Source organism: Carettochelys insculpta, chromosome 3, assembly GCF_033958435.1.
Source record: "Carettochelys insculpta isolate YL-2023 chromosome 3, ASM3395843v1, whole genome shotgun sequence".
Classification (NCBI taxonomy): Eukaryota; Metazoa; Chordata; order Testudines; family Carettochelyidae; genus Carettochelys; species Carettochelys insculpta.
Genome location: NC_134139.1, coordinates 6,357,260 through 6,382,237, shown reverse-complemented (window position 1 = coordinate 6,382,237; position 24,978 = coordinate 6,357,260). Strand labels below are relative to the sequence as shown.

At 43.6% G+C, this 24,978-nt stretch overlaps 1 protein-coding gene across 3 annotated transcripts in view; it reads right to left on the bottom strand.

Annotated features, from left to right (window-relative positions):
- RALGAPA2 (Ral GTPase activating protein catalytic subunit alpha 2) overlaps nucleotides 1-24,978 on the bottom strand; it is a 377,942-nt gene that overhangs the window by 141,567 nt on the left and 211,397 nt on the right. For all 3 annotated transcript variants that reach the window (XM_074989296.1, XM_074989298.1, XM_074989297.1), the window contains one exon: nucleotides 24,443-24,626. In XM_074989296.1, the coding sequence (XP_074845397.1) occupies nucleotides 24,443-24,626 (184 nt within the window). The remainder of the gene's footprint in view (nucleotides 1-24,442; nucleotides 24,627-24,978) is intronic.

The window sequence follows — 24,978 nt, the reverse complement described above, 5'->3', positions numbered from 1 at the left end:
CAGTTAGGAACTTTTTCCTAATATCCAACCTAAACCACCCTTGCTGCAGTTTAAGTCCATTGCGTCTTGTTCTATCCTCAGAGGCCAAAAAGAAGAAGTTTTCTCCTTACTCCTTATGACACCCTTTTAGATACCTGAAAACCACTATCATGTCTCCCCTCAATCTTCTCTTTTCCAAACTAAACAAGCCCAGTTCTTTCAGCCTTTCTTCATAGGTCACATTCTCTAGACCTTTAATCATTCTTGTCGATCTTTTCTGGACCCTCTCGAATTTCTCCACATCTTTCTTGAACTGCATTGCCCAGAACTGGACACAATACTTCAGCTGAGGCCTATCCAGCGCAGAGTAGAGCGGAAGAATGACTTCTCTTGTCTTGTTCACAACACACCTGTTAATGCATCCCAGAATCATGTTTGCTTTTTTTGCAACAGCATCACACTGTTGACTCATATTTAGCTTGTGGTCCACTATAACCCCTAGATCCCTTTCTGCTGTAGTCGTTCCTAGACAGTCTCTTCCCATTCTGTATGTGTGAAACTGATTGTTCCTTCCCAAGTGGAGCACTTTGCATTTGTCCTTACCAAACTTCATCCTGTTAACCTCAGACCATTTCTCCAATTTATCCAGATCATTTTGAATTATGACCCTATCCTCCAAAGCAGTTGCAACCCCTTCCAGCTTGGGATCATCTGCAAACTTAATAAGTGTACCAATATCTAAATATGCCAATATCTAAATAGTTGATGAAGACATTGAACAGAACCTGTCCTAACACAGACCCCTGTGGAACCCCACTTGTTATACTTTTTCAGCAGGATTGAGAACCATTAAGAACTACTCTGAGTACAGTTATACAGCCAGTTATGCACCCACCTTATAATAGCCTCATCTAAATTGTATTTGCCTAGTTTTTTGATAAGAATATCATGTGAGACCGTATCAAATGCTTTACTAAAGTCTAGGTATACCACGTCTACCACTCCTCCCCTATCCACAAGGCTTGTTATCCTATCAAAGAAAGCTATCAGATTAGTTTACATGATTTGTTCTTTACAAATGCATGCTGGCAGTTCCCTATCACCTTCCAAGTGCTTGCAGATGATTTCTTTAATTACCTGCTCCATTAACTTTCCTGGTACAGAAATTAAGCTGACTGGCCTGTAGTTTCCTGGGTTATTCTTATTCCCCTTTTTATAGATAGGCACTATATTTGCCCTTTTCCAGTCTTCTGGAATCTCTCCTGTCTCCCATGATTTTCCAAAGATGATAGATAAAGGCTCAGATATCTCCTCTATCAGTCCCTTGAGTATTCTAGGATGCATTTCATCAGGCCCTGGTGACTTGCAGACATCTAATTTTTCAAACTCATTTTTAACTTGTTCTTTTTTTTTTATTTCAACTTCTAACCCTACCCCTTTCCCACTAGTATTCACTATGTTGAGCATTCCTTCATCAGACTTCTCAGCGAAGACCAAAACAAAGAAGCCATTAAGCATCTCTGCCATTTGCAAGTTCCCTGTTACTGTTTCTCCCTCCTCACTGAGCAATGGCACTATCCTGTCCCTGGTCTTCCTTTTGTTTCTAATATATTTATAAAAAGCCTTCTTGTTTCCCTTTATGCCTGTAGCTAATCTGAGCTCATTTTGTGCCTTAGTCTTTCTAATCTTGCTCCTGCATTCTTGTGTTGTTTGCCTATAGTCATCCTTTATAATTTGTCCTTGTTTCCATTTTTTTTTTGCAATTCCTTTTTCATTTTGAGATCATGTAAGATCTCCTGGCTAAGCCAAGGTGGTCTTTTGCCATATTTTCTCTCTTTCCTATGCAGCAGGATAGCTTGCTTTTGAGCCCTTAATAATGTCCCTTAGAAAAACTGCTAAGTCTCCTCAGCTGTTTTTCCCCTCAGTTTTGCTTCCCATGGGACCTCATCTACCAGCTCTCTGAGTTTACCAGAATCTGCCCTGCTGAAATCCATTATCTCTATGTTCCTGTTCTCCCTTCTTCCCTTCCTTAGAATTGTGAACTCTATGATTTCATGATCACTTTCACTCAAGCTGCCTTCCACTTTCAAGTTCTCTACCAACTCCTCCCTATTTGTTAAAATCAAATCAAGAACAGCTCCCCCCCCATAGCTTTTTCAACCTTTTGGAATAAAACATTGTCTCCAATGCAATCCAAGAACTTACTGGATAGTCTGTGTCATGCGGTATTAATGTATCAGTCCTGTCAACAAGGAACAGGCAGATTGTGTTAATTGAGGCACTGATTGAGATTCCTCAATCAGCAAACTCTGCGTTAATTCAAGCAGTGCTTGAGAAATCCAAATTAGTAAACTCTGAACCCCATCCATCCAACTCATGCCCCATTATATGCCACCCTATCCATAAACATTACCCTCCCCTTCTGAGGGCCCTGTATTCCTTTGCCACTCCAGGCACCAGCATTTTAGACCTTCATCAACCCAATCAATCCATTTATCTGCTCAGGCCTCTGCACCCCACCTCCAATGTATGCCCCCTCCTTTCCACACCTCCTCGCTCTGCACATTCTGCCCCTTCCTCTCATCAGGGACCCAGAACAATGAAGAGAAGGCTATGGAGAGGCCTGCTATGTAGCCCCAAGAAATCACCCCCCAGCAGAAGACTAACATACAATGAACCATGATCTTATTATCCTAACACTTTGCCTATGCCCACCACTCTGCCATTAGGCCCCCCTAAATAAAAACACTGTAATCTGGAAAAAGAGTTTTGTTTATCAGTTAACATGCATTGAAGTTGGGTAGATGGTGATGGGGGAGGGCAAGGAAACAGCTTGGATGGTGGTGGGGAATGCCAGTTAAGAGCCCTTCATGCTCACTCAAACTTGGTTTTCAAGGTATCCCTTATCCTCACTGCCTCTTTCTGGACTTTCTTGTTTTCCCTTGGAGTTGGTTTCTGATAATTCTGGCCAGGATCTCTGCCTCTGACTCCCACGCTGGCATGAAAATCTCCCCGCTCGCCTCGCAAATGTTATGAAGAATACAGGAGGCCCCAGTGAAAAGGGTAGTGTTTTCTTCATTGAGGTTTAGGTGAGTCAGAAGGCACCTGAACCTGGCTTTTAGATGGCCAAAGGCACATTCTACCACCATTCTGCATCTCCTCAGCCCGTAGTTGAAGAGCTCCTTAGTGGAGTCCAGGGTGCCTACGTAGGGCTTTATGAGCCAAGGAAATAAGGGGTAAGCAGGGTCACCAAGAAACACTATGGGTATTTCCTTGCCTTCAGTGATAGTTTTCTGGTCTGGGTAGAAAGTTCCACTCCAAAGCCTTGTAAAAAGACCAGAATTCCTAAAGATTTGCATGTCATGCACACTTCCTGACCATCCCACATTGAGGTCAGTGAAATAACCTTTGTGATCCACCAAAGTCTGTAACACCATACAGAAGTACCCTTTGCAGTTAGTGTACTCTGAGGCCTTGTGGTCTGATGCCAGTATAGGGATGTGTGTTTCATCTATGGCCCCACTACAGATAGGGATCCCCATGGCATCATATCTGCCCAATATCTCCTGCACCTTCCCCAAAGTCACAGTCTTTTGTACGACAAGCTTATTGATCACCTTGGCTCCCAGGAAGACAACAGCCTCCACTGCATAGATTTGCCTACACCAAACTGATTTGCTACTGACCAGCAACTGTCTGGCTTTGCAAACTTCCACAGAGTAATTGCCACATGCTTCTCCACCGTCAAAGCAGATCTCCTTCTAGTATCATTGTGGTTCAGGGTGGGAGACAGCATTTCATAAAGTTCTGTGAAAGCTGCCTCACACATGTGGAAGTTTTGCAGCCACTGCTGATCATCCCATGACTGCAAAATGAGGCAATCTCACCAGTCCGAAATAGTTTTCCTGCTCCAGAAGCTTTGCTCCATGCTGTGCAGTGCCTCCAGCAACTCTGTGGTGCTACTCTCCAGATCTTCATGTGCATCAGTGCTCCCAGCATCAATGAGCTGATATTGCATGAACAGTACATTCAAAATCTACTGCACTGCAGCGTGGGAAGTGATCACAACACACTGCATCGAACTTTGAAGCATTTCATGATCCATGTTAGTGTTTCTAATGTTTTATAGCAATCAACATAAAAGTGTGAGAAAATTCCATCTGTTCTCAGCAGGAAGCAAGATGTGCAGGAAATGCATTCTGGGATGAAAACATCAGAAACCCAGAACCACTTGTGGCAACTTTGTTATCCCTGCAAGACACTGGCACAAAATCCCAAAATGCAACAGGTCTGCAGGAACTGTCAGATGGGGGCCCACAATGCATTGCTTCCAAAGCTGGACTTAGGCAAACTTGTGGGGACACACTAAATCAACTTTGTGAGCAGTTTAGGACACTCAAATTCGGCTTTATAAAATGTAGGATTAAAAAGTCAACTTTATTCAATTGGACATTATTTCCTAAAGTAGATTCAACCAGAGATGTTACTTATCGGCAACTTGCTCTTCAATAGTGGTGCCTCTGAATACTCCCACTTCTGAATATTTCCCCTTTGAGTAGTTTGGTCTGTGACACTTTCAGAAAATAAATGCTTTTTGGCACTTTTCTTACAGCACCATGTTCAGAGCCGAAGTTTTAAGACGCAACGCACTCTACAAATACCTTTCCAGGGTCATTAAGCTTTTATTGTTCACTAGTCATATCTCTTCTCAGTGGGTGACCTGCCAGATGAGACACGAATCTGGGACCCTACTGTGTGTGTGACTGAGGTGGAGCAAACTGGTTTGGAAAGTGGAGATAGCTGATATGGATCAAAGACCTTCGTAGTGACATTAAGCAGAGCAGTGCTGATCCAAGGACCAAAGTGGTTAGCGGGAAGAGAACGCTTTCACAAGCCGCAACTAAGCTGAAAATGCCTTATCTGATGAAGTGGGTCTGTCCCATGAAAGCTCATCACAGAATAAATCATTTTGTTAGTCTTTAAAATGTTACATTTCTGCTCTCGTGTTTTAATGCCTTATCTATTTTATGAGATCTGGAAATCTGGATGCGTTAAGTAAACTGTTTCTCTTTCTGTACTCTGTTTCTATTTTTAATAAACTTTGGTTTTGTTATGATTATTATTGAGTAATTTCATGCTGACTGCTCTCAAAGAGAAGAAAACACTTATAATCTCTAAGGAGAAGTGCTGAAGGGTACAGAGACTCTGGAACCTACATACTCCCCTCTCAAGCTAAGCAGGGAGTACTCACACACAGGTATTTTGTCCAAGTGAGATGTGTTGTCATTAGGCTGTCATTAGGGTAAACACAAGGTTAGAAGCTGAAGGGCCAAGCAGAAGAGAGTTGAAGAGGACAGGTATAACTCAGGTGCTTGCTCGTTATATGACAAACACAACCATCCAAACCCAGAAGAGCCAACCAAAAGGGAGAAAAAAATGTCCAGTTTCCTGCATAGTTTGTCTTTTAGAATAAATACATTTAATATTTCTAATTTTGAGGTTGACAGTAAGATTAAAATTGTGACTATGATTTCAAGCTGTCAGGTTTCCAAATTGTTGGGGACTATGTCTTAATTTCCTTGTGGGTGCTGAGAATATTAGAGAATTGGAAGAGACAAACAAAGATTTAGACATTTTGATTGATCTTGTAATGATTAACTTTTTGTATTTTACTTATTTTAATTCTTATGGATAGTTAATTTGGAAAATTAGTAATCTGCTTTTTGCCTGCACTATTATTGTATTTTGCATAAAAAATACACACTTGGTACTGCTTCTCCAATGCCTCTTGCTACTATAGCAGCTGTGACTGTCATGTATCTCCTCTTTTCTCTGACCTGGTTAAACCTATTGTATTGTTGTAGCCAGCTATAATGAGTGATGAATAATGTGATACGTAAAAAGCATATGTAAATAACATAAGAAATAAAAAGCAGGAACAATCTCTTTTGAACACTGGTTTGAAAATAGCAGGACAGTATAACAGAAGAACGTATAAGGCACAAACATATCCAAGATGAGAAACATTTTGTTCTGCCTAAAATGACAAATCTCTCCCACATATTTTTATCTTTCTGCTCTTCACAATATGTACCCACTCAACAAGAAGTGTGTGCAGAGCAATTGGTTTTAATGCCTCTAACCTTTTTGTAAAACTAAAAAAGCAGGTACAAGGGAAAGAAAACAAGCTGTAGTGATGAAAATTTATTTGTCTGAAATACAGAAAACTGTATTTCAAAAAGCACAGAAAGTCAAATATTGTTTTGCACATCCTTGCACTGAATATATGTTTCTGAATCCTGTGTACAAATATTTTTTGTGAAATGATTTATATAAAGTTTTAGTATAATACTGAACTATGGTAGTTATGTTTAATCTAAGACTTGAATTAATTATATTGCCTAAGATACATAAAACAGTAAGCCAGATAAGGTCCAGTTCTGCTCTCAAACGGTTCTAGTACGATTATTTACAAGGTTAAAGTCAATTTTACTAAAAAGTAAAGAGTCATTGCTGTTTGGAGAGTTTTCATCTTATGCCATCAACATCAAATCGCTGATGACTACACACAGAGAAATTACTCCCTTCATGCAGCACTGAGGGCTCTTTGAGATGTGTCATTGCATTGGTGCTCCACAGTAGGTGTTGGGCTTGTCCTGCACCACAGATCAGAGACTTTTCCTAGCAGCATTCAGTGGGGCTGTGCCTGCATGACTGCAGCATGTGCCAACTGCACATGCTCCCGGCTTACTTCACTGGTGCCCTAACTATGTATCTAGATCTCAACTTCGACATGTAAGATCTGTAGAGAGAATTCAGGTAGTGCGCAAGCAAGTATTGGGCCGATCTATGTTCTAACATTCAAAAGGCGCCTGATTTGAAAACTATGTATGATGGCAAGTATCAGAGAGGTAGCCGTGTTAGTCTGTAGCTTCGAGAACAACAAGAAGTCTTGTGACACCTTATAGACTAACAGGTATTTTGGAGCATAAGAGGGGTATTTAAAGAGTGTGGTCCCAGTAAGAGGGAGGGCCAGAGCTGACAAGGTCTATTCAGCAAGGTGGAAATGGCCCAGTATCAACAGTACTTAATGAAAGAGGAAAAAACAAGTTAGACCAGACAGGGGGATGTGAGCCTTAGTCAGAATCTAATGGGGATGTCAGAGTCTATGTATGACGGATTGAAGAAAGCACTCTGACTAAACATTACCAAAGTCGCCCCATTGAAGCATTTAAATAGACAAGTGATCACAGACAAAAAACTGCAGATATCCAGGTAGGTGGAACACTACTCAAGTCTTTTTTCCCCACGGGCATACAATACAACTTGAACTTGACAACCTCATCCCAACACCCTTCCAAAAATGTCTGAGCTAGCTGCAGAGCTTACAGAGGAGGAACTTTCTCAAGGTCTTGATGCTCTCTCCAGTGGCAACGCACCAGGAAACAACAGAATTCCAGCTGAAGTCCTGGAGGTAAATAAGGCTGTGCTCTTCCCCTTCCCCTTCCCGTTCCTCTATGATTTACTCCTAAAATGTTGGAGAGCAGGTGATGTCCCACATTACATGAAGATTGCAAACATCACTCTCTAAAAAAACAAAGGCAGCAAGGGTGACTGCAACGACTACACAGGCATCTTATTACTGAGCAGCACAGGCAAAGCATTTGCCCGTGTCATTCTCAAATGCCTACAAAAAATCACAGATCAAGTCTATCCAGAAACACAATGTGGCTTCAGGGCTGGCAGGTCAAACAATAGACATAATTTTCTCACTTCTACAACTACAGGAAAAATGCAGAGAACGGGGAAAGCCATTGTTCATAGCATTTGTGGACTTAAAGGCGTTTGGCACAGTCAAAAGATTAGGACTATACAGAGTATTAATCAAGGTTTGTTGCCTACCGACCCTACTCAAGCTCATAACATCCTTTCGTGAAAAGAATGAAAGCAACAGTGCAATATGATGGGTCTACACTGGAACCATCTGCAATGAAGAGTGAAATCAAACAAGGGTGTGTTCTTGCCCCTTCCCTCTTTGGCATATTCTTTTCAGTTCTACTAAATTGTGCATTTCAAAACTCATGCAGCGATGTATTTCCCCACACAAGATTAGATGGCTCTCTCTACAACCTGACAAGACTCCAGGCCAAAACTAAGGTCAGAAAGTCCTCATTAGGGAACTCCTCTTCACAGATGATGCAGCTCTTGTCACTCATAATGTAGATATGCTACAGTCACTGATGGATTCTCTGTCCAGAGCCTGCACGTTGTTTTCCCTTGACATAAGCATGAAGAAAACTGTTGTACTCACTCAAGGTATTCCTCAGCAACTCACTGTCATTCTGGATAACAGCCCATTAGATGTGGTTTAATAATTCTGTTACCTGGGATCTACTGTGACCACAAACCTATCCATGGACAAAGAACGGAACATCAGAATCGGGAAGGCAGCTACTATTTTTGGCAGACTTATGAAACATGTACGGAACAATCCTAAGCTGACAGTGCAAACAAAGATACTAATCTACCAGGCATGTGTATTGAGCATCCTGCTATATGGTCCTGAGGCATGGACCACCTACTTGAACCAGGAGAAAAAAATTGAACAGCTTCCATCTTTGGTGCCTCTGCAAATTATGAATATCAACTGGCAAGATAAAGTTTCAAATGCAGATGTCATGTCAAGATATGGCATACCCAGACTCATAGTGACCCTCAACAGCAGAAGACTACGTTGGCTTGGTCATGTGAGAAGAATGGGTGATGAAGACCTTCCCCAAGAAATCCTCTTCAGTGAATTGTCATGTGGATTGAGAACAAGAGGAAGACCAAAGATAAGGTTCAAGGCTACATGTAAAAACACCATGAAAAAAATTCAGTATCGATCCAAAATCCTGGGAATCTACATCATCAGATTGAAATACCTGGTGACGACTGCTACAACAGGGCACATCATCCTTTGATAGTATATGTGCAAGCCACGCAAAAGAACTTCATCTTAGAAGGAAAAGCTCTCAGACTCAAGAATTCAGAATTAGACTAACATGCAGTTATCACAATCAACCATGAAAACACAATATTACATGGATAAGCCATGAGAGAAGCTGCAGATTCAAACACTGCCAAGAAATCCTCACTGCTCCTTCAACCACTGTCTCTTGGGATGAAAAGGGGTCATACATACATGGCACCGAGCAGAGGGTAGGAGGGTGAGATATGGAGCACCCACAGGGACACACAGCTCAAAGAACCATTGTTACAGCACAAAGTGAGTAACTTCTCTTTCTTCTTCGAGTGATGTCCCCGTGGGTGTTCCACGGTAGGTGACTGTCGAGCAGTGCCCCCAAATAAGACAATAGGTTTTGAGTTGGTGCAACTACTGAAGACAGTTCTGCTTTAGTTACTGTCATATCTTTGTCTGAGTGTGACTGTATTGCATAGTGTGTCATGAACATGTAGAATCCAAACACGGGGGAGGGGAGGTGGTGGAGTGCCCACAGGAACACATCTTGAAGAACAATCATTACTGTATGGGGGTACCTTCCCCTGTTTCTTCAAGTGTCCTGTGGGTGCTTCACTTAGAGACTCCAATACCCACCTTCTTCAAACAGGTACTGCTAAGGAGTCACCTACGTGAGATCAGGAGGGACTGCATCTGACAATGCTGTGGTAGGTAATGACCCTTTCTGCAATGCATAATTCTGAGCAAAGGTATGAAATGAGGACCATGTGGCCACCCTGCAGATAAGGAAACATTATTCAGGAAGGCCATCATTGCAGCCAATGCTCATGTGGAGTGGGCCCTAACAGATTGTTGCAGCTGTTTGCCTGAGTTGGTATGCAGTATGTACTGATTCTGCAATCCACTTGGATAGGTGCTGTGCTGAAACAGCTGTTCCCGTGTGAGGCCCAACCATGCCACTAAGAGTCTATTGGATTTCCTAGTTTCTTTGGTCCTGTTAAGGTAGAAAGCAAATGCCTGTTTTGCATGAAGAGTGTGTAGCATTGCCTCCTTGGAAGACTTATGTGGTTTAGAGTAATATATAGGAAGGTAAATGGGTTCATTCACGTGAAAGTCGGTTATAACATTTGGAAGGAACTTTGCCTGGGGTCTGAGTATCACCTTATCTTTAGTAAAAATTGTGAAAGGCGGTTCTGCCATGAGGGCAGAAATTCCTCCTACCCTCCTAGCAGATGTTATCACTACTGGGGAAAAAAAAGAACTTCATTGATAGATACTGTGGTGATGCAGTAGCTAAAGCCTCAAAAGGTGGTCTGGTAAGCGCATCTAGGACAAGACTGAGGAAGTGTTTTACCATGGGATGTGTGAAGATGGAGCAGTCCTTCAGAGAATCATAGAAGGCTGAAACTGCCATCAGATGTGCTCTGATGGAGCTGATAGAGTGGCCCATGCCACTGAGGTACATAATGTAGTCAAGCAAAGCAGGTACAGGGATGACACTGGGGTGTAAATTGCGCGTCATTCACCATTGTTGAAAATGTGTCCATTTACTTTGATCTATGCCTCTCATAGAAGGATGATAGCTGTTTAGAAGGTCTTGTTTGACCCCGGCTGAGAAGGTGAGTTCCTCATTCTGGAACCGCGAAGAAGCATGCTATGAGCTTCATGGTCCTTATGTTGAGGTGGCATGTTCTTTCCTGGTGCTCTGTTAGGAGATTCAGAACCATAGGCAGAGGGATTGGCTGATCTATTGACAGATATTGTAAATAGGGGAAGCAAGGTTGTCTTAGCCAGGGCTGGAGCTATTAGGATCACCATGGCCCTGTTTGAAGGGATTTTATTGATCACCCTGGCTATAAGTGGAATAGGAGGGAAAGAGTAGAGGAGAGGACCTGTCCAGCAAATGGTAAATACCTCCTCTAGTTATCTCTTGCCTCCCCCAGCTCCAGAGCAAAATCTGGGACATTTTGTTTGTGAAGTGTTGCAAAGAGGTCTATAGCTGGAGAACCCCATTTACAGAGGACTGAGAGGAGACTGTTGGTGTTCATCTCTCACTCACGTTGATCTGAGAAGTAGCTGCTCAGCCTGTCTGCTCTGACATTCGATTGCCCTGGTGTGTACATTGATGTTGGGGGTTACTTGATTCTTGATGCTCCAGTTCCAGAATTTGAGAGCTTCTGCACATAGCCAGTGTGACTGGGCACTCCCTCCCCGCCCCCCGTTGGTTGAGATAAAACATAGAGGGTGTGTTGTCCATGAGGACAGAGATAATTCTGCCTCTTATCACTGTAATGAAGTGGGTGCAGACCCTGTGAATTGCCCTGAGCTCTAGGATCTTGATGTGGAAATGCCTCTCTCACTGAGACCATGTTCCCTGTATTGATGCCATGCCACTGTGGGCTCCCCAAACCCCTGAGTTACACATGTCGTTATGGTCACAGAACGGTCTGGTTGATAGAAGGGTATACCAGCAAGTAGACTGGCAGGGGACATCCACCATTCCAGGCATTGTACTACTCATGGGGGAAGTATGGATTGCTTCTTGAGATTGTGTTGTGCAGGTATGTAATCGAGTGCAAGCCAATGTTGCAGACAACACATATGTAACCTTGCAAACTGAACTACAAATGTCTTCGCTGCCATATGCCCCAGTAGCTGGAGACATGTTCTGGTTGCCAAGAAGGGCGCCTGCATTATCAGGTGAAAGAGATCGCAGATAGATTGGAACCTTGGTAGTGGCAGGTAAGCTCTTGCTGTGATAGGGTTTAGGACTGCCCCAGTGAATTCTGTTTTGTGTGGGCTGTATGATGGATTTGTGTGTGTTGCTTAGAAGACCTGGTTAGGAGAAACATTCTCTGGAGGTACTTGTCATGATAATAGTTTGTTGGTAGGTAGGGCCCTTGACGAGACAGTCATCTAGATAAGGGAAGATTATGATGTTTTATCTTTTGAGAAATGCTATGACTACAGAAAGAATTTTATATAATACCCAAGGTGCTGTGGAGGGACCAAAAGGGAGGACACTGTACTGGAAATATTCATGACCTGTGACAAATCTAAGGAACCGTCTGTGGGATGGGTGGATAGACACATGGAAATAAGTGTCCTGGAGGTCGAGGGCTGAGAACCAATCCCTTTTGTCCAATGCTGGTATGATGGTTGCCAAGTTTACCATTCTGAACTTCATGTTACAAATAAACTTGTTCAGATTCCTGAGATTTAAGATAGGTCTCCATCCCCGTTTTCTTGTCTATAAGGAAATGATTGGAGTAAAACTCCTTGCCCTGATATTCTCTGGGGACAGCTTCTACTGCTCCTAAGGTGAGCAGCTTCTGCACCTCCTCTTGCAATAGGAGCTCATGAGATGGGTCCCTGAAAAGGGACAGTGAAGGGGGATAGATAGCAGGTATGGATAGGAAGGGGATAGTACAGCCTGATGTGATAATTTCCAGGACCCATTCATCTGTTGTGATTTGGGTCCACTGGTAGTAAAAAGTTCTCAGGCAGTGATGGAAAATTGCCTTTGGCTACATTGGCAGTAAGGGGTGGTCACTCAGACCCCCGACCAAAGCTTCAAATTTGTTGTTTATGAGAGTTAGGATGGTTCACAGAGGAGCAGTTTTGTTGGGATCTCCTGTCTGAGCGTTGTTTAGACCTGTTGTCATGCGGCCTCTGGTGTTGTCTATAGTAGTTATAGTTGTAAACTCTAGGCCTTCGGTTTGATGTAAATTTGCATTTTTTGTTAGGTGGGATATACATCCCCAATGTATAAAGCGTTGTTCAAGAGTCTTTTATGGAATGCAGGATCCCATCTGTGCTAGTGGCAAAAAGCTGTTTCCTATCGCAGGGGAAATCTTCCACCTTCATTTGAAGTTCCCTTGGGATCCCTGATGATTGTAACCATGCAGTCCTATGCATTACTATGGTTGTGGCTCTAGCCACAGTGTCTGTGATGACCGTAGCCCCCTAGAGTGCAGTTTTAGTTATCGTCAAGCCCCCCTTGACCATGGAATGGAGTGGCTTCTTATTGTCAGGGAGATCCGGCATGAAATCCTGCAACTTCACATAATTGATGTGGTCACAACTAACTAGGAGGGATGTGTACTTTGATATGCAGAATTGAAGTGTAGCAGACAAATATACGGTACACCCAGAAGTGTCCAGATACTTATGCTCTTTGTTGGTGAGGGTAGATTTAAACTGTGGGGGTTTTGCATTATGTTTCACTGAATCCACAACTAGTGAATTTGGTTGTGGATGCGCGTAAAGGAAATCCAAATCTTTCACAGGGACAAAGTATTTCTCGTCTGCCCTGTGATTAGTGGGTGCCACAGAAGCTGGGTTGTGCCAAAGAGCCTCTGAGGGTTTGAGAATAGCTTCATTGATAGTTAGTGCTATCTTTGAAGATGCTGTGGGTTGTAGTATGCTTAATAGTTTATATTGTTTGTCCTGAACCTCTTGTAATGTGATGTGTTGTGCCTGAGCTACCTGTTTAAATAGCTCTTGAAATTGTTTTAGATCATCTCCTGGTGGAGACAGAGAGAATAGTGCCTCATCATGTGAGCATCTAGGTTCATGTGAGGAGTACTCAGAGTCTGAATGAGGTAAGTCCCATCACCCAGTGGAACCTTCTTGGGAGATTACTGAAGACAGGTGGGCAGGTGAGGAGTTTGGTGAGGTAGTCAGAGCATGCCTGGTAGCGTGTTGTTATTGAGATGTAGAGTATCCAGAATGGTAAATGTGAGAAGCATGTTATCTATAACCCTGCCATGCATCCCAAGGGCCCCACTGTGGTGGAAATTGGTGAAGGGGATAAAGCCATGGCTGATTTGCTCACAGAGGGTGCTGGTCCCTGTATGAGTGCCATGAAGCCTGTGTAGGAGAAGGAGATAAATGAGATGATGAGTGCCTGCTTCTGTGTCCAGTGCCATAATCAGATCTGGGGAATAATGGTGTAGGTGAAGGCAGGGCATTGTGTGGTGTGTTAGTAAGACCCTGCGCTGAGGCATATGGTGAGGCAGTAGTTGCAGCTACGTTGGGCTGAGCAGATTTTTTTAAATGTCTTGTTTTACACTGAGCCTTCTTGTGTTGTTGCATCCCTTGTTCAGGCACAGAAGGGGAATGTGATGGAGCTAGTGGTGGAGGCATATGTAGCTTCTTTGAAGCCAATGACTCAGTAGTGCCATCTATTGTAGCTACTCTGGTCTCTGCCTCAGCCAATCTGCTAGCGGCAGACCTGTGTGCCTCTGCGGTGCCAGACCCTGATGGCTTCGGGAAATGTGGGACTCTGGGCAGTGTTCATACTGAGTGACAGAGAAGCTGTAGCAGCTTGTGAGCCCTTGTGTGGTGATGGAGCCAACCTGACAGAGGGCTTTTCAGGCACCTGCATTTTGTCTAGTTTGTCCCTTGGTGGAAGAAGAGACTTTTCCCAGAGCATTGGCTTCAGCTGTATACCATGGTCTTTCTTCGCTCTTGCCTGCATATTGAGACAATGTAGGCATTTATCAGTCATGTGTGCGTCTTCTAAGCACTTAGAACATGAAGAATGTCCATCAGATGTGGACATCGATGCTCTGTAAGTGTCACATTTCTTAGAGTGAGGAGAGTCTGGAATGATGATAAGAAAAAATATTCGCGGTCGGGGAAAACGCCACTGTGGCAGCTGCTGCTTTTTTTTTTAAAGGTAAAAGATATGTAATATGATCTAAAGACCAAATTCATAAGGTAAACGGGTACAAAAAATCCCAAGTTCCCTGTCAGGAACACAGAGTTGCTCTGATCTTCGTCTGAACCAGGGACAGGAGAAAAGGAACTGAGGGAACGTTCGCGCTGCGTGAGCACTCCCCAGAGCGACCGGGGTGCGAGACACTTAGCGTGCATGCATGGCACAACAGGGCACTGCTCTCTTAAAACCTCTCCAATTGGTAGTGCAGGGGCACCACAAGACGTACGTGGAGCACCTACAGGGCACCTGAAGAAGAACTTGATTTTATCAAATGGTAAGTCCTCTACATTCACCTGGAGTTCTTTTGGGACACCTTCTACTTGCAGCCATGAGGACCATCTCATAACAATGGCTGTCACTATGGCTATGGCTGCCATGTCAGCTGAATCTAGTTCCATCTGCAGTGCTGTTTTAGATGCACTGTAACCTTCCTGAACGACAGATTTAAGGATAGGTCTCTTGTCTTCAGGAAGATGATGAATCCGTTGAGAGAGTTCAGAGTAATTATCCAAGTTATGTTTAGCTACAAGCACTGTGTAGTTAGCTATGTGTAACTGAAGTGTCAAAGATGAACACATCTTTCTATCAAATAATTAAGTGTTTATGCTCCTTATCAGGAAAGTTATTTCTATATTGTGATGGTCTTGCTCACTGGTTGGCAGCATCTATCACAAGAGAATTGGGCTGTGGGTTTAAGAATAGAAAGTACATGCCCTTTGCCAGGACAAAATATTTTCTATCAGCCTGGTTGTTCCTTGCTGTAGCCATGGCTGGGTTTTGCCAGACATCATCTGCTGCCTCCATTATAGCTTCATCAAGAAGTAGGGCTACACTAGCCATTGCAGGTGGTTGTACGTTTTTTAGATGCTTTTGTTGCTTCTCTGGCATTTCTGTTAAGGTGATCTCCTGGCTAACTGCCACCCTTTAAAAAGACCTTGGAATTGTTTCAGATTGTCAGGAGAAGAATGGTCTATGGGTGTTACTGCTTCTCCATGAGACAACGCAGACTCAGTCATTGGCAGGTGTGGAGGCATTTGTGATTAAAGATCATCTGGCACACGTGTATCATGCAATTCTACCTCCTTTTTCATGGTGTGAGGAGATGCACATGATAGGAGATGGCCAGTGCTGTGCCATAACAGAGGGACCACTCTAGTGACAGAGTGAGATGCATGAGGTGCACTCAGAAACGAGTGTTGTAATGAGAATACACTTCTTCAGTCATAATAGCTGTTAGCCCATCTGGAAACTGTCTGGCAACTCTGAGTGAACGAGACTGATGTACTACAGTATAGTGAGGTTGAGGCAATCGGAAATACCTCAGTGTCTTATAATGAGAATGGTGACCAACTGCACTATCCATATGGTGATAGTATGATATACGTGGTGAGTGGTAGCTCTGTACTGGTGATCTTGTTGTGGTTCCATGAAGGAACTCTGTTCGTTTTTGCACTAGCCTTTGGCAGTGCTGAGGGCTGCCCCAGTGAGATGTGGGATGATGGCTGCACAGGAGTTTGGTGGCAGTGTTGCTCCCTCTGATGCCAAGACACAATGCGGCACCATGCGTTGTTCCAGCACTAGTAACAACACTAGTTCAACCGGTGCCATCTGAAGGCTTGGCACTGCAGCCGCAGCTTCGTCTGCCAGTGCCGTTGATAGCAGGTGATGGAACTGCTTTAAGTGAAGTGTGGCTTTTGCGATTAGAGCTGGAGGCAGGCCTTGGGCTTTTGTATGCTGATATGCCTGGTTCATCTCTGGTGCTCAACCAGGGTAGGGCGTGTAATGGGGAAGCCTTGGTCCTTGCCTTTGCCCTCTTTGAAGAGGAAGTGGAGTCCCTGTCAGAAGGGATATTGTCCACATTAAACTGAAAGTTTGGCATTGACTCCAGAGTCTTGTCAAAGAGCAGTATTTTTAAAAGCAGCTCCCTGTCCTTTCTGGCTCACACCATGAGGCTCTTACACTGAGAACATTTCTGTGTGACATGAGCCTCTCTGAGGCAACATATACATTCAGAATGCCTGTCTGAGGTGGGCATAGGATCACACCATTTCAAACAGTTTTGGTATCCTGACATGGTTAATAGCAACAAAGAGGAAGCCATGCTAGTCTATACACTATCAAAACAAAAAGCAGTCAAGTAGCACTTCAAAGACTAGCAAAATGGTTTATTAGGCAAGCTTTCGTGGGACAGACCCACTTCTTCAGACTGTAGCCAGACCAGAACAGACTCAATATTTAAGGCACAGAGAACCAAAAACAGTAAGCAAGGAGGACAAATCAGAAAAAGATAATCAAGGTGAGCAAATCACAGAGTGGAGGGGTGGGGGGGAAGGTCAAGAATTAGATTGAGCCAAGTATGCAGACAAGCCCCTATAGTGACTCAAAGTTCCCATCACGATTTAAACCATGTGTTAATGTGCTGAATTTGAATATAAAAGCCAGCTCGGCTGTTTCTCTTTCCAAAACGGTGCGATAATTCCTTTTCAGTAACACACATACCTTTAGGTCATTGACAGAATGCCCGATTCCATTAAATACAGTCAAGCTCTTAGGTACAATCGCATTTGCTCTGATCCAACTGACAGAGACCAAAAACTACAAGAACTTTACCAAATATTCATAAACTTGAATTACCCACCAGGAGAAGTAAAAAAACTAATCGACAGGGCCAGACGAATACCCAGAGACCAGCTACTCCAAGATCGGCCCAAAAAAGCCAAGAACAGAACACCACTGGTCATCACCTACAGCCCCCAACTCAGACGTACTAGTAGTAGGCATCCTTCAGTCTGCACAGACTATGGATCACGCCCTTTATAGTTTCAATTGAGGGCTTCATTTACAGTGTCTACTGTGACTATGAAGACCCACACAAGAGTGACAGTCCTTGCTGCATCTCTTGCAGATGTGGTGGGTGTCTGGCAAGTCCTTATTGTGCTTTCTGTGCGCTCGCTTCTCCTCTGCTAGCTGTCTGATCCTCATCTCGCCCTTCTGAAGGCCCTTGTGTAACCCCTGCCTCCATCTGCTGCGGTTGTCTGCTAGTTCTTCCCAGTTGTCCAGCTCGATGTCTACCTCTCTGAGGTCTCTCTTGCAGACATCTTTGTAGCGCAACTGGGGGTGTGCGGGAGGTCTTTTGCCAGAGGCTAGCTCACCATACAGGATGTCTTTTGGAATCCTTCCATCATTCATCCTGTGGACGTGGCCAAGCCAGCGGAGCCGACGCTGCCTGAGGAGGGTGTGCACGGTTGGGATTCCAGCTTGCTCGAGGACGGCGGTGTTGGTCACTCTGTCCTTCCATGATATTCCAAGGATGCGCCTGAGGCAGCGCAAGTGGAAGACGTTCAGCCTCTTTTCCTGGCAGGCATACAGGGTCCAAGTCTCGCTGCCATAAAAGGAGGGTGCTGAGGATGCAGGCTCTGTAGACTTGCATTTTGGTGCGAGTGTACAGCTTGTTGTTATTCCACACTCTCTTGCTGAGTCTGGACAGAGTTGTGGCCGCTTTTCTGATCCTCCTATTTAGCTCAGTGTCCAACGACAGGGTGTCAGCGATGGTGGACCCGAGGTAAACGAAATCGTGGACGACCTCTAACATATAGTTGTCAATGCTGATTGATGGGGATTCAGCAACATCCTGACCAAGTACGTTTGTCCTCTTTAGGCTGATGGTAAGCCCAAAGTCCTTGCACGCTTTGGAGAACTGATCCAGCAGTTTTTGAAGCTGGTCTTCTGTGAGAGACACTACAGCAGCATCGTCTGCGAACAGCATGTCTCTGATGAGGACTTCCTGCACCTTAGACTTAGCTTTCAGCCTTGCAAGATTAAACAGTTTCCCATCAGATCTTGTGTGCAGCAAGATGCCCTCTGTTGAAGATCCGAAGGCATGCTTCAGGAGGAGTGTGAAGAAGATCCCAAACAATGTCGGCGCAAACACGCATCCTTGTTTGACGCCGCTCCTGATTCTGAAAGCATCCGATTAAGCGTTGTCATATTGGATGGCTCCTCTCATGTCTTCGTGGAACGACTGGATCATCTTGAGTAACCGTGGAGGACAGCCTATCTGGTGGAGCAGTTTGAACAGACCATCCCTGCTGACCAAGTCAAAGGCCTCGGTCAGGTCAATGAAGGCTATGTAGAGTGGCTTCCTCTGCTCCCTGCATTTCTCCTGCAGCTGCCTTAGAAAGAAGACCACGTCAATGGTAGACCTCTCTGCACGGAATCCACACTGTGATTCGGGGTACACCCTCTCAGCTATCTTCTGGAGTCTGCCAAGGATGATGCAAGTGAACAGTTTACCAGTGACGCTTAGGAGGGAGATTCCATGGTGGTTGTTGCAGTCGCTTCTGTCTCCTTTGTTCTTACACAACGTTACAATGTTAGCGTCGCGCATATCCTGTGGAACCTCACCCTCTTTCCAGCACAGGCATAGTAGCTCATGTAGGGGTTCCAGGAGTGTGTCCGCGGCACACTTGATTACCTCTGGTGGTATACCATCCTGGCCAGAGGCCTTTCCTGCAGCAATGGTGTCGATGGCCCTCTTCAGTTCATCCACAGTCGGTTCCTGATCCAGTTCGTCCATTACTGGTAGGAGCTCGACGGCATCGAGGGCTGCGTCAACCACAACGTTCTCGCGTGAGTACAGCTTGGAGTAGTGCTCAACCCAGAGCTCCATCTGTTTGGCTTTGTCAGCGATGACTTCACCAGATTTGGATTTCAGGGGTGCCATCTTGTTCTGGGTGGGTCCTAATGCCTTCTTCATACCCTTGTACATTCCTCTGAGATTACCAAAATCGGCACAGGTCTGGATGCTGCTGCATAGCTGGAGCCAGTGGTTGTTGGCACAGTGCCTGGCTGTCTGCTGTACTGTTCTTCTGGCTGCTCGAAGTGCTTGCTGGGTACTCTGGCTCGGTGAGCGTTTGTACTCCAGGAGTGCAGCACGCTTCTTTTCAATGACTGGAATCATCTCATCGGAGTTAGCTTCAAACCAGTCGTTCGTGTTTCTAGCTCTCTTCCAAACACTGACAAGGCTGTGTTGTAAACTGTATCCCTCAGATGTTGCCATTTGGATGTCACATCGGTGCCCCCAGGGCCGCTGCGCAGATTTTCCTGGATGGTCTCTCTGAACTCTTCAGCTTTCTCCGAGTTTGCCGCCTTTCTGGCGTCAATGCGGGGCCTTCCAGCAGGTTTACAGAGGTACAGCTTCTTGGGTATCAGCTTGAGCTTGGAGCAAACTAGCGAGTGATCTGTATCACAGTCAGCACTATGATAGCTGCGTGTCAGAAGGACGTTTTTGAGGTTATTACGCCTAGTGATGACCACGTCTAGTTGATGCCAGTGCTTCGAGCGTGGGTATCTCCACGACACTCTGTGCTGTGGCTTCGTTCGGAAGAATGCGTTTGTGATGCACAGATTGTGGTACGTGCACAGTTCAAGGAGATGCTGTCCATTGTCATCCATTTTTCCCACACCCAAGTGTCCTAAGCAGGAAGGCCATGAGGCCCAATCAGCTCCAACTCTTGCATTGAAGTCACCCAAGATGTACAGTTGTTCACAAGCAGGTATTTGTGCTATAGCAGCACTAAGCACGTCATAGAACTTGTCTTTTACTTCTGGTGTGGCGTACAGGGTTGGAGCATAAGCGCTGATCAGGTGGACGGGACCGGCGCAAGTTTGAAACGTGATCCGAAGAAGTCTTTCTGATCCGCCCATGACTAATTCCACCATTTGTAGAAGGGTGTTTCTGACAGCAAAGCCAACACCATGCTCTCTGGGTTCTTCTTGGGCTTTACCCTGCCAGAAAAAGGTGCAGTCCTTTTCCTTTAGAGATCCCGAATCTGTGAGTCGTGTCTCTTGCAGTGCAGCGATATCAACTTGGAGCCTCTTCAGTTCCTCGTTGATGACAGCGGTCTTTCGGGTGTCACTGATGGCCTGAAGATCTTCAGTCAAGCCGGTCAGCATGGTCCGCACATTCCAGCAAGCAAGCTTAAATTGTTGATGTTTCTCATTTCTTGTTGATTTTCTTATTGGTTTGCCTGGTGCCCAAATTTCAGTAACTTGTCAGGTTCAGAAGCCTTAAGCCTCATGCACCCAGTGAGGCAGGTGAACTGTGGTGGGACAGTACCGTATTGGCTGGGGGCACTGCAACGAATTATTAAAGACCTACAACCTATCCTTAATCAGGATGCCACACTCCAGAAGGCCCTGGGTGACATGCCTGTTCTCTCCTACAGACAACCTCCCAACCTCATGAGGATCCTCACTTAACAGCCACAGTCTATACCCCAGGAATACCAGTCCTGGAACCTTTCCCTGCAACAAAGCCTGCTGCCAGCTTTGTCCACATATCTTCTCTGGAAATACCATCACTGGACCTAACCAGGTTACTCACAGAATCACGGGCACTTTCTCATGCTCCTCTACTAACATCACATATGCCATCATGTGCCAACAATGCCCAGATGCTTTGTATATTGGACAGACTTCTAACTCCCTTAGACAAAGGGTCAATGGACATAAAACAGACATCAAAACACTCCAGATCCACAAACCAGTCAGTCAACATTTTAATAGAATGGGGCATTCTGTCAATGACCTAAAGGTATGTGTGTTACTGAAAAGGAATTATTGCATCGTTTTGGAAAGAAAAACAGCCGAGCTAGCTTTTATATTCAAATTCAGCACATTAACACATGGTTTAAATCGTGATGGGAACTTTCTGAGTCACTATAGGGGCTTGTCTGCATACTTGGCTCAATCTAGCTCTTGACCTTCCCCCCAACCCCTCCACTCTCTGATTTGCTCACCTTGATTATCTTTTTCTGATTTGTCCTCCTTGCTTCCTGTTTTTGGTTCTCTGTGTCTTAAATATTGAGTCTGTTCTGGTCTCGCTAGGGTCTGAAGAAGTGGGTCTGTCCCATGAAAGCTCACCTAATAAACCATTTTGCTAGTCTTTAAAGTGCTACTTGACTGCTTTTTGTTTTGATGGTTAATAGCAGTGTTTATTATTCTATCACCTCTTCTTCTTTTTGTAAAACAAAAATAAGCAGATGCTTCAGCAAACTATGTACAACATAATTTGTAACTAACAACCGAAGAAAGTCTTCTCACACACTGAAAAAAACACCTAACTAAAGAGATAACAGGAAGAAGTATTTACTATAAATCTATACTTTTTGATTTAGTGAGGCTGAGGAGAGAGAGAAATTGAGACTGAACTCCGTCTGTGGCTGAGGGCAGCAACAGAGGAACTGAGAAGAGCAGGGATGCACATGTGATTCCCAGTGGCGCGAACAGTGCTTGCTGCAGTCGCACATGCACAGCCCCATTGAACACTACTAGGAAAAGTCTCCAATCTGTGGCACACAGCACGCCCAATGCCTACTGTGGCGCACCCACAGGACATCACTCGAAGAAGAATTGTTTAGTTTCCTATGAAGCAGAAATAGTCTTCAACCAAGGTACACAAATGGACTAGCCATATAGCTCTCAAAGGGATTTTATTTGGAGTTAATTTTATTCACTCAGTTTTATTTCTAATAACAGAGAGGGAGCCGTGCTAGTCTATATACAATCAAAACAAAAAAACAGTCAAGTAGCACTTTAAAGACTGACAAAATAATTTATTAGGTGAGCTTTCGTGGGACAGACCCACTTCTTCAGACCATAGCCAGACCAGAACAGACTCAACATTTAAGGCACAGAGAACCAAAAACAGTAATCAAAGTTAATAAATCAGAAAAAATTATCAAGGTGAGCAAATCAGAGAGCAGAGGGGCGGGGGAGGTTGCGTCTTATTGAAGAAGAATTTTCAGTCTGCTTTAGAAAGAGAAGCTGCTGAACTCTCTTTCATATTCAAATTTGATACATTAACACGTGGTTTGAATCGGGATGCAAATTTTCTGGGACATTATAGGGGCTCTTTGGCATATTTGGCTTAATCTAATTCTTGACGCCCCACCCCCACCCCTCTATTCTTTGATTTGCTCACCTTGATAATTTTTTTCTGATTTGTCAACTTTGATTACAGTTCTTGGATCTCTGTGCCTTAAATATCGAGTCTGTTCTGGTATGGCTATGGTCTGAAGAAGTGGGTCTGTCCCACGAAAGCTCACCTAATAAATTATTTTGTTAGTCTTCGAAGTGCTACTTGACTGCTTTTTTGTTTTGATAGTTTTATTTCTGTATACGTAGCCACAAGCAATTGCTCAATGCCATCAAATCTATGCCTTTCTCTCTATGGAAAACGCACATGGGAGAGGTGACATTTGCTTCTGTATTCTTCCTGGTAGCTGAACCACTGGCAATGAATATTAATAATCTATTACAGTGGCTCCCAAACTTTTCACTCGTGCAGACCTCCAATCATGCCCATCAAATCATTTGCAGATGCCCATCAAAGCCCACTCTAGCTGTTATGTACACTTCATTAAATTAAAAAGGAAACCACAACACAAATTTTCAGACAGCAGTTAATAACCTTATTGGAAGATATTTAATTTAAAAATAATGATTGATTATAACTTTGAAATTTATTTAAAACTTATTTTCTATGATCATTTTTATTTACCTTTTTTTTTTGTGGACCCCCATGGGTCCACGAACCCCAGGCTGGGAACCACTGGTCTATTATTATCCAAGAATTTAAGTTCTACTGACTGGATTATTGGTTCTGCCTTTTTTACAGTGATCTTGTGAGATTGCAAGAGTTCCATATACATAGCTGCAGTCTATTAATGACCTCAGGAAGTTTTCAAAATGCTGTGACAAGTGGCAGAATCAGAACTGTCTTGATAATGTCAATCTGTTGCATAACAGAGGTCAACTTTTATTACTACACACTCATATATATTTTTGTATCTGAACACAGTTTAGCCTCAGAATTTTTATGCAAATTAAATCAATCAAAAGACAAGGTCATCTTCTCTGTCATACACCACTAAACAACTAAAACTAACTTAGAAACCATCCGCACAATTAACAGGTTTTTTATACCTTACCCCACTACTATGATCCTCTTATACTCCAAATGAAAATTTCAAATTAGACTTCTTAACTGGGACAAAATTTTACTCTCTTGGTATTTCAGATGTATTAGGAGTTAGCAGCCTTCTCTTTTCAAAATAGTACATCAACTTCCTGATGTGTTTAACTAGTTGATGGTTTTCCGTTCCAAAGAGGGTTACTGAGGTAAATATTTAATGTTTGGAGTCAAATTGAAGATGTCTTTGTGCTTTCTTTTGATGCATTTGCAGCAATAATTTATGCATAGTTGTTAGCTTTCTACAAAGAAATTCTGGTTTTAATACATTTTAGTAGGCATCAAGAAGCATGGGAAATTTTCTAGCTCCTCACTGGTATTCTCCTTATATAGTAAAAATGGCTTACATAAGTGAACTCCAAATGATGACTGCATTAAATCACATTGTTTTCCCTGAAAAACAACAAGAAGTCCTGTGGCACCTTATAGACTAACAGATATTTTGGAGCATAAGCTTTCGTGGGCAAAGACCCACTCCATCAGATGCACTCTCAGAAAGCTCATGCTCCAAAATATGTTAGTCTATAAGGTGCCACAGAACTTCTTATTGTTTTTGAAGATACAGACTAACACAACTACTTTTCTGATTATTTTCCCTATAAAATAGTCATAGAATTATTCAGTGTTTTCTGAACAAGCATGTTTTTCAACTAAGAAATGCAATTGAGCAGGTTATTCAATCTTCACAGTGTTGATGCTGAAGCCCTTGCAGTCTTCAAGTTATTTTCTGGGAGGTACTTACCCTCAACAACAGTGAGCAGATTTCCCAAATCTGCGGTAGAATGTGTGTGTGCTGGCTCAGGATTCTTGACATTTCCCAATGGCAAAAATGGATCATAGTCATTAGAGGAAAGATCTGCAAGGCTCAGTGTGTAATGGCTTTGCTGTGTATATGTGCTTGAGCCATAAACACAACAGTGCAACACCTGCAAGAAGCAGAGAGACATACTATATTAGAAATAAATTGTATAAAAATAAATCAAATCAAGTGGCATATAATGATGAAATAAATCTACTGTGCTGTTAAATTCTGACACATTATAGCATATCCTATGACACAGGCTGTCTCAATCTTGCTTCATCTTCCCACATAACTTTGTTAAAATCAATTCCTAGCCCAGGCCTTCATTTTGTACTTTGACTTCTCATCCTACCTTCTGGCCTTGACAAATTAAATCTCTTCCTGCTTGCATCAAAGTCAAATCATTGCTGCAAAGTTTATTTTCACAGTTCATTGCTTTGACTAAGTCACTTTTCTCTTTGCACTCCTCTGCTGGC